The following is a 10,847-nucleotide window of genomic DNA, read 5'->3' on the forward strand; positions in this document are numbered from 1 at the left end:
TGATTAATGGATTGTGTTATATGATATATGCTTGAATGAGTGTGTAAATGCTATTTAAATGAACTAATAGATTATACATGATTAGGTATTATATGACACTAGACATAAGAACTTTGTATTTGTATATATATATGGTTATGTTGTAGATGCATGATGACATGTTTGCGTAGTGATTATTCTAATCATTCACTGAGCTTGTTTAAGCTCACCCACTATTTTCAACATATGTAGATTAGTAACCTTTCGATGTGGGCGATGTGGTTTTTCCGAGGGAGTGATCCAAGGAAGACTTGTTAGTATTTTGTAGATGTTCATTGTTTATTTATTTACATTTTGAGGAATAAGGCAATGTGGTAAACCTGTTTATAGCCATGATAGTTCTTAATATTTTACTGGTTTTTGCTTTCGTTTATGATGTTTATGAGTTATAAATATGCTTAGGTTTATGAACATTGATGATGACATGATGTTTTCTGCTTAAACACATTTCTGACGTTTTGAATTGTTAAATTTAGTCGTTTGGATAATTATTTGTCGAAGTAATTGATGCATGATGTTTAGAAACTAAATTGGAATGGGCTAAATACTTTTGTATGCTGTATTTTTTAGGTCTATAGAAGAGGTATCGATAATCGGGTTTTAAAAACGATACCTCTATGTTTTGAAGCGTGCAGGGAAGTTAGAATAGAGATTTGGTATCGATATCCTTGCACGAGTATCGATACTATGGCAGGTACTGATAATTTTTGATAGTATGATTTTTGTGCGAGAAACAAAATACAAGTTTGGTATCAATTTTTCAGGTGGTAGCGATACCACTTAAAGAAAATATCGATACCCTAGGATCAATATCGATATCTACTTGTTTAACACGGTAAGTTACATTGATGTATGTCCAGCATGATTTAATGATGATTAATGCATGTATGTCTTAAAACCCCATGCAAATACTATGAATGACCTGTGTCAGCTTTAACATAGTGAACACTGTAACATACAAGTAGTGAGGCAGTGGTGTGGCATCTTTATATTCAGGCTCGGTGACTAGGCCAAGTATAGGGTGTTACAGATTTTGTCGTTTGATTTTAATTTTATGCAGTAAAAACTTGAATCTTGTTCTTAATTATGTGTGACTAATTATTGGTTTGATATTTCTAGATTATTGATCCATGTTTAATGTGCTTAAATCAGAGGAGGAATAGACCCTATTTATGAGTAGATCTAGCATAACTGAGTGGAGTTGCATACAATCCTAGAAATAAGACAACATAAATCTATTGGATTAGAGTCAAATCTAATAGGGGAATCCACAAATCGAGTTAATGCAATAATAGAGGTTTTAATTAGAAAGAAATTTGAATTAATCAACCTAGAGTTAGTTACTCTTATTCTTGAAGAGAGATATTAGCATAATTTAATGATTTCTCTGGATCAAGATACTAAGTGAAGAAATTGCATAATTTAGATTGATAATGACAGATGAAGTCTAGGTGAATTCTTTCTTGGATATTGTTTCGCTTCTTGGTTGTTAATCATTTATTTTCTTGATTTGTTCTTTGTCGTGTTCGTAGTTAATTTTAATTTTAATTAATTAATCGAATTTATCAGTTAAATAATAGAAAGATGGTAATTACTAGTACTTTTAGTCTTCGTGGGAACGATATCTTTGCTCACCGTAACTATACTATTAATTGATAGGTGTATTTGACTTAGTTAAATTTTTAGTTGGTTTACGATTACATCAAAATTCCAGTACAAAATCAATTAATTTTATGCTAATTACAATAATTGGATATTTAGCTTTCCATTCACATGCCATATTCTCTTATACACGTAGTCAAGTTATGTATTTGATAAATTAAAAAATTAAATATTAAAAAATAAATACTGAAAAATAATTGTTGTCAACAACTTTTTAGTTAAGTGGCAAGATCATTAATTGCGTAATTTAATTTATAAAATTAGTTAAGTATATCATTAAAAATTAAATATTGAATTTAATTAAATTATTTGATAATGATAATAAATAGAATACGAAAATAATTGAATTTTTTCTAACACTTTTATCAAATACAGCCTAATTTAATTAGATTAAAGTGACATTGAAATATCTATTTCAGCCAACTCAAGTTGAGTTACTATTGGATGATAAAAAATATATTTTAATTAAATTAATTTTGAAATATATAAATACTAATATAAAAACAAATTTTAATTTCTTTTAATTGTGAAAATGGTCACCAGAGTTAATCCAAATTGAACTTGAAGCAAAATCTTTCAATAATAAAAACTAAAAATTGGATCGTTGTGTAATCTACAAACTTGAATCTTATCCCCCTTCATAATATTTCTGGTTTCATCCCTACCGTCACATCCATGACACTAATCGCAAAGGTGAAGCCAGGGGCTGGAGATGGCTTTGCCCCTAAAATTAAAAATATTCAATTTAGTTTCTTTAGAAATAATTAAATTATAAATTAATCTTTGATAAAATTGTACTTTATCTTCTCAAAATATGAAAAAGCTCTATTTAATCCCTTCGCCCTTGATCAACAAATTTAAAAACTTGATTTCCAATTCAAAATTTTAAAATAATATTTTCACCAAAAAATGGTCAAAAGTATGTATAGGGTAACAAGGAGATGAGCGTCCATCAGAGAACTGTAGCGAACTTGTAAACCATAAACCCTAGTGGTTTCTGAATTATATAGTAATAATCCATTGCTATTTTGACGAAATTTACGTGTAAATGAGTTGCTTATTGGTTGGTCGGTTGATCCAACGTATAGTCACGAGCATGAACTGTATTTGAAATTCATAGAGTTCATAATATATCTGTAAAATATTTAGTTTAAACCAATGCGAAACAAGTTTTTTATATTGTATGTTATGGAAAATAATTAAAATAAGTGATACCACAACTTGTCAACTCTATGTTTTGATGTCGACAACCTTTTTCTTCCTTTTTTGTAAGCTTATGTGTCGTCGTGTTTTGTTTTGGAATTTTCGAAAATAATTCGTAAATTCATTTGTTTTATTGTTTCCGAACTTGTGTGCAAAAACAACAGCCAGCAAAACGCATTGTAGCTGTGTCGATCGAATCCAAAACTTGATGGGTTTTTTCTTAGGGGACCATTAAAAGGGGGAGTAGTCAATTTACACCGATGCAATATTTATTAGCTTCACAGACTTGTACGATTTCGTAAATGAATCTGGATACCAAACCCATTTATAGGTTTAGAGTTTAAATTTTTTAAGTAGATAAAATAATATTAAATTATTTAGATATTCGATCTAACTTAGGAATGAAAGGTTAAAATCACAAGTGATGCTGTAAATGGTAGAAAAAACATATCTCTTAATTTAATTTCTTCACATAGGTATCTTTAAGTTAGACATAAGTTTGAGCTCTTAACAGAGAAAACTAGTGGTGTGGTAATAATTAAAGGTATAACTTGTTCTTTGACCGAGAATAAGCCCAAACTCAAAATAAAAAATTTCCTAAATGAAGAGAAAACATTTTCATTTGTAGTGAGCGAAGATAGGAAAGGGACCCCACTGACGATGAGCTGCATGCAAAAAGTCAGAGACATGAGACAGATGAGAAAGAGTTATATTATTTGTCTAAATGTGAATTTAATTAAATAGATTATAGTACATAATTTAAATTTGATGATGATTTTTACATTCAAAGGGTAAATAAAAGAATTTCTTAAGTTGTAAAACCAAACAAATTACCAAGTTAATAGTAATGAGGAGGAAATAGAAGATTTGACTGATTAATTTTTAGGTAGAATTTTGTAGTCCCTACATTCCTCAATGATTTTGACTCATTATCTGTCAACGGTTTTGGTTTACATAATGGAAGCAGTCAGTTCCTGGGATCCATAAATCCGAATCCGGTTTTTTCCCCAAAACTTGCTCCTGTAGTCTTCCCTTCCCTCCATTCTCTCCTATAAATACATCAAACTCCAAACCCCCCCTCCTTCATTCACATCCCTATTCCCTCCCACTTGCTTCATTTCCTTTCTTTATTAGGTGGGTACTCGGTCTTTCTTCATTTCTTTCATATTCATATGCAAACATTAACTTATATTGTGAATTACTTTTTTTGTTTTTATGAACAGGGAATTCATGTGTCCCCCTGCAATGGCACTAACTAACGATGATGAGTTCCAGAAAGGAGTGAAGCATCTTTTCGAAAATGGAGTTAGCAAACTTCCCAACAAGTACATATTGCCAATTTCGGATCGACCCAAAGTAGATAAAGAGCATCCAAATGCGGCTAAGTCTAGTCTTAAACTGCCTGTAATCGATTTTGGTGAATTACAAGGCCCGAATCGGTCCCAAGTCCTCAACTCCCTCTCCTCTGCTTGCGAAGAATATGGATTCTTTCAGGTGGTGAATCACGGTATCCCCATTGAAGCTATAAGAAGCATGATCGATGTGAGTACCAGGTTCTTCGGTCTCCCGTACGAGGAAAGAGCAAAGTACATGTCATCCGACATGACCTCCCCTGTTCGATATGGGACTAGCTTAAACCAGAGAAAAGATTCAGTGTTCTGTTGGAGAGATTTCTTAAAGCTTGTCTGCCATCCATTGTCGGATGTTCTCCCTCATTGGCCTTCCTGTCCCATGGACTTCAAGGAAGTGGCGGCTACCTACGCAAGAGAAACCAAGTGGTTGTTTATAAGGATCACGGAGGCCATCCTGGAGAGCCTGGGCCTGTGGGGTGCCACCACTGAGGAAAAGACAGAAGAAGATGATGAAATACTAAAGCAGTTCCATGATGGAAGCCAGCTAATGGTGGTTAACTGTTTCCCTCCCTGCCCTGAACCTGACCTCACCTTAGGAATGCCACCACACTCGGATTACGGTTTCTTGACCCTTCTTCTCCAGGATGAAGTCGAGGGTTTACAAATCCAATACAAAGGCAAATGGATCACTGTTGAACCTATGCCCAATTCCTTCGTGGTTAACGTCGGTGATCACCTTGAGGTGACCTCTAATTTCAACTCATTTAGCAACTGGGCTTATGTTATATGATTACTGAGTTTGGTTTGTGTTATTTGCAGATATTTAGCAACGGGAGATACAAAAGTGTGCTGCACAGAGTATTTGTGAACCCAGCAAAGCCACGACTATCGGTGGCCTCACTGCACAGTCTGCCTTTCAATTGCATGGTTGGACCATCACCTAAATTGATTGACCAAGTAAATCCACGGCGTTATAAAGATACAGATTTTGCCACTTTCCTTGAATACATTTCATCTTGTGAGCCCAAGAAAAAGAATTTCTTGGAGTCTAGGAAATTGACATGAACCCTGAAATTGGAAAGAAAACAACGTGTGTTGACTTTTGTTATAGCATATTACCAATTAATTATTAGGTAGACAGTATTAGTTGAAATGCATGTATATTGTTTTTAATTTATACTTTGTTTTGTTTTTCTTTAGGTCAACTATAATGTGAGAAAAAAAAAACCCCCTTAGCCTGCCTTTTCCCTACGTTATAAATGCTAGGTTCCAGAAATAAAGACCAAAGACAAATGGGAAGTTGTACTATCAAACATAATAAAATGTATTCATAAGCATGGATAATATCGAAAGATTTAATTGGTTTAATTCTCTTGTTTTCACCCAAATTTACAAAAATATAGATAGAAGTGAAAATAAATTAAATAATGTTTATTATTACTAAGTTTATGCATTATGGTCAAGATGAAAAAATTACTGTAAATGGATTTGTAGTTTAACCTCATTAATTATAAGATTAAAATGATATTTTTCTGATTTTTATTACTTTAATTATTCTTTCTTTCAAAAAATTTCAAAATTATACATATCTTTGTTTCAATGTGTAATCTGATACATAAACTTTAATTTGATGTAATCATACTCATGAAACTTTGATTGCATTTCAAATGTATACATGAGATTTTAATTTTGATCAATCATATACATTTGAAAAAATAAATATATGAATATATTTTTATATTGGATAAATATAATTATTTGTACACGCAATATATAAACATAAAATGATATTATCTTAATAATTGTGTTAATAATTTGTGAGAATTAGATCAATTCAAAATTTTATGTATAAAATTACACATTAAACCAAAGTAAATTATTTTTTTTCTTATTTGGAAAAAGTGAAACAAACTCATTAACGTATATAAAATGTTGGTAATTACCCAATGGCAAAAAAAAAAAAAGAGAGAGAAAAAGAAGCTAAATAAATAGACTATTTTAAACACTGTTAATCTGAACCCCAAAACATCATTACAACAACATTCAAGTGGAAGCCTTGAATTAAAATCCAAATTATATATATTTAAAAAATATCAAAAGAATGATTAAATAACAATAATAATGAGTATTCATGATTAAAGGATTAGTGACTATTATTAGTGATAAATACATACTTTAATTATGATTAAAAAGAATATCAATAATTATAATTAATTATTACAAAATATGATTAAATTAATAATCGAAATATATTTGAATTTTATTCAAAATAAATTTAGACAAAAGACATAAAATCTATACTGAAAATTTACACATAATTTATATAAAATGAGACCTATAATGAACTCAACCTTATCGAAATGATTTAAAAATTGAAATTAATTAAATGGAAAGAGGGGTGCCTTTGCTGATGAATACTTTTATTTGAAAGTGCATAATTTCATCAAAATTATTTTAGAAAGTTTATAAAACATTTTATCGTTAAAAAGTAGAATTTGGTGAAATTTTCTGTTGAAAATTGGTTATGGAAATATGGGTTTAAAACAAATTTATCCCTTTCTTTTCTGTTTTCTTCAATTGCCCGACCCATTCTTTTCACGTGGTGGAACTTATCGTATAAGAAATCTATGAAAATGATATATGTATATACTAATCGTTAGATTGTACAAAGTAAATACAATTAGATACATGTATATGAGAAGATTAAATATTTTAAATTATTGGTTTCCAAATCTCTCCGCCGTAATAGGTTTCATGTAAAGTAAGTACTAAATCCATACATATTTATATTCCTTTTAAACTTTGAATGGTTTATTAATAAACATATCTTTTTATTTGCTACAAGAACACATGCTGAAAGATTATATATATATTTATATAACTTTGCATGTGTTTGAAGACCAAAGACCAAAGTTTGAAAGTGTAGTAAAGGGAGAAGGTGGGGGGTTGAAGCCGGCATAGCATGCTACGTAGTGTTGGCTTGGAAGGGGTTGTATGCATGACTTTATATGTAGTGTAGGCCAACATGTTTTCTCGACTTTGGACCAGCTGGGGCGAAGAGTAATGACTTAACTTAGCTTGGTCTACCGAGTTCGACATGCTTGCCACTCATGGCTGCCATTCATTTAATTTGATGTTGTTAGCTACATTTAGTCGAAAGATTTTACCCACTGGTTTTTTTTCTTTTGGTCTAAAGTCAGTCTTCTAATATGGCTTAACATAATTAAGGATTTTGGAATGAACCTAACAATCAATGTTGACTAGAACAAGAACGAGGAGCCAAAATGACAATAGTTAATTAGACTAATCTGAAAAAGAAAATACAATATATATTTTTTGATAGTTACAAAAAGGATGGTATGTAATGGAACCCAACAATGGAGCTGGGCTGGTTGCTGAATTGAGTTGTGTAGTTAGATTATATGCAATACAAAAAAAAAAAAAAAAAGAGTAAAAGGAATGTTTTAGTAGGGTGTTAATGAGGTTAAAATGAGAAAAGAATAGCAGAAGCAAAGTTAAAATTAGTATTTATAGTGGATTTTCAAATTGCTTGTTTGTTTCGAGATTTAGGTTATGTTTAGTAGTGATATTTTAGAACTACTTTTGAAGCAAAAGGAATGCTAAATAAATAATTTTTAAAAGAAATTTTTAGCTTTTCAAAAATATTTTTTTTGAAGTTAAAATTTTTAGTTTTTCTCTTCAAAAAAGCACTTTTGATTGTTTAATTATGTTCTCACCCCTCTAACATCTAGTACTTTTCCTTCTCTAGTTAATTGCTTAAAAATATTTAAAATTTTTTATATATTAAAATATTAACAAAAAATTATAATAAATTATTTCTATATTCTTATTAAAATATCATAATATTAACTAATTTGAACATTATTTAAATGTTTATTTATTACTTTATAATATCATATCTAAAATATATATTTTATTTCTCAAAAATTAACCGTAATACTAAATATTTAAATTTTAAACTAAACTTTTTCACTTTCTCAAAATCAATTTTTTAAAATATTTTTTAAAAATATTTCTCAAAAATAATACTAAATTAACCTTAGTGGGTAGCCAATGAATGAATGATGTGACATACATTTGTTGGTAACATTAGCAGGTCACACCTCTTTTTATGTCATGTGGCTTTTTTATGCCAACAAATAAACTCTTGGGCCTTGAATAATTTGGACTAATGCAAGTATTACTTCATTGACTGATGATATTATATTTTTGCATTGGTTTGTAAATATGCAGTAAGGAAAAACATTTCTATTAACTAAAAAATAAATAAATTTAGACTAAGCGTTCGATTGAATCGAATTGAATGAATTTTTTTGAATTAATCGAGTTGATGAATCTTATTTTATCATTCTAACTCAATTTGAAATTTTCTCGAATCGAGTCGAGCGAGATGGAATTCGAATCTAATATATTTTTTCGAGTTAAATTAAAAAAAAGACTTTAGATCCTTGTAGCCACTGCCACCCACTGTAATCAAATTTGTTATTAACTTTCATCCCTCATAATTTATTTATTAATCTTTTATATATGTGGTAGTTTCTTTGCTTACTTAGTTGCTTCAATCATCTTTTGATTCTTGTCACAATGTATTTTAAAATTAAAAAATATATTAAATGTGATTTTTTAATAAAAGTTATTTTAAAGATAAAATGTGAAATTGATACCAATAGAAAAATTTAACACAAATATTTTATGGCATCATCAATAATTCAATTTTAACAGAATTTGATAAAAATTCAGCATGATTAAACAATTCAATAATATAAATAGTATAAAATGTGAAATTTAATTCAATAATATAAATATTAGACTTAAATTTGAAAAAAAAAAGTTTTGATGATTTGAGGAAAAGTAAATGTTTTGGGAGAAAACAAAAGGAAAAAAATTTTGGGAGTTTTGGTGAAGTAAAATTTTTGAGGGAGAAGTAAATGTCTTGGGAAAAGTAAAAGGAAAAAAGTTTTGGGGATTTGGGGGGAAGTAAATTTTTTTGGGAAGGTAAAAAGGTTTGAAGGGGGTGAGGGGGAAGAAAAGTAAAAGGGTTTGGTATTTAGTTTATTCGAGTTATTCGAATTTAAAAATTCATCTTTATTCGAACTTGAAATTCTAAAAAAATTGAGTTTATTCAATTAATTCAATTCGAATAATTAAAAATTAATTTTTTTTATTTTTTTCGAGTCGAATTGAATTTTTCTCATCCCTAATTATGTCTTCATGTGGAACCAGTGCTCAATCAGAAAGATAGATTGATAATGGTGATTAATCCCCACAAATGAAGTCAATGACATATTATACCTTTTCACAAGACAAGTTGTGCCAAAACTAATAGCACCATGGAAGTCCTCGTTGTAATAGGCCAAATTCGTCCTGCCCAAACAAAACAAACCAAAAAAACAGGTAAAACAAAAATAATAAAAAAGAGTCCATTATTAAGTCCATTTACAAAAACAGATTGACCCAAATACAAAAAAAGCCCAAAGGCCCAAAACCTAAATATTTTTGAAAACCTTAGTTCACCCAATCTCCATCCACGCCGCAACATCACCACATCAACAGATGTTCCATCTGACACCTCTTCTGCCACCATCGTCGTTGACTTCACCCTTTGCCACCACCACTTGCAAAAAAGGGAAAGAAGACAAAAAAAGCAAAGGATAGAAAGCAGAAGTAGAGAAACATCGAACAAACAAACAAGAAAGAAAAAAAAACAAAAAAATATATATCTATTGTCACACCCCTAACTCGTATCCGTTGTCGGAATAAGGTTACGGAGCATTACTGAATAAACAGAATAGTAAACTAAAAAAATTCATACCTCAAAGCATTACATTTTCTAATTTCATTCAAATGCATTCATAACGTCCCTTAAGCGAACCCTCGAGGCCCTACAAATACTATAGAAATAGTTCGGGCCTAAATCGAAAACGTTTGGAAAATATAAGAAAAAGTTGAAAATTTTGGACTGCAGGGGTCACACGGCCATGTGACTCATATAGCTGAGACACACACTCGTGTCTCGGGCTGTATGGGTATTCGAAGTAGGAACACACGGTTGCGTCCCAACCAGTGTCCATGCTCGTGTAACTCTCTGACTTGGGTCACACGGCCAAGCCACACGTCCGTGTGCCAGGCCATGTAACTCTCAAAATGCAACCCTAAATACCTACAGGGAACACACGGCTGTGTCGCATGGCCGTGTGTCACACATGGCTAAGACACACGCCCGTGTCTCAGGTCGTGTGGACCCAAAATGAGTCTTAAAACACAAGTTTGCCATTCCAAGTTTGCTTGAACCTAAGAAACTCAAATACCAACCAAATTACCTATTCAAAATGACATTAATTAAAACTAAAACACACCAAGATCAATCTATTCAATGTCTCACCAATGTACCCTCATTAATACCACATGTATATACAATTACACATCCAAATAAAACATCAAAACAAATTATCAAGTCATCCATTCTAATACCTCTCCAATAAACTTACCTTAGGTACTTCAATCACAATATTCCATTAACACATATCATACATATTAACATTGAAACTTTGCCTCATTCACATATATCAT

The 10,847-nt window shown here is 30.7% G+C and overlaps 1 protein-coding gene across 1 annotated transcript; it reads left to right on the forward strand.

Annotated features, from left to right (window-relative positions):
* The first annotated feature begins 3,868 nt into the window (after positions 1-3,868).
* On the forward strand, positions 3,869-5,624 carry LOC107899504 (probable 2-oxoglutarate-dependent dioxygenase SLC1). The gene is made up of 3 exons (XM_016825234.2): positions 3,869-4,038; positions 4,128-4,998; positions 5,076-5,624. Exons 2-3 carry the CDS (start codon positions 4,135-4,137, stop codon positions 5,319-5,321), a joined length of 1,110 nt encoding a protein of 369 aa, XP_016680723.1. The 5' UTR covers positions 3,869-4,038; positions 4,128-4,134; the 3' UTR covers positions 5,322-5,624.
* Positions 5,625-10,847: the final 5,223 nt, after the last annotated feature.

The sequence above is a fragment of the Gossypium hirsutum genome, chromosome D04, assembly GCF_007990345.1.
Source record: "Gossypium hirsutum isolate 1008001.06 chromosome D04, Gossypium_hirsutum_v2.1, whole genome shotgun sequence".
Classification (NCBI taxonomy): domain Eukaryota; kingdom Viridiplantae; phylum Streptophyta; class Magnoliopsida; order Malvales; family Malvaceae; genus Gossypium; species Gossypium hirsutum.

Bases quoted from the DNA above. Each gene is read 5' to 3' on its own strand.
- LOC107899504 (XM_016825234.2), top strand. From the start codon at position 4,135: ATGTGTCCCCCTGCAATGGCACTAACTAACGATGATGAGTTCCAGAAA. The intron at 4,999-5,075 runs GTGACCTCTAAT...TGTTATTTGCAG, and splicing joins ACGTCGGTGATCACCTTGAG to ATATTTAGCAACGGGAGATA.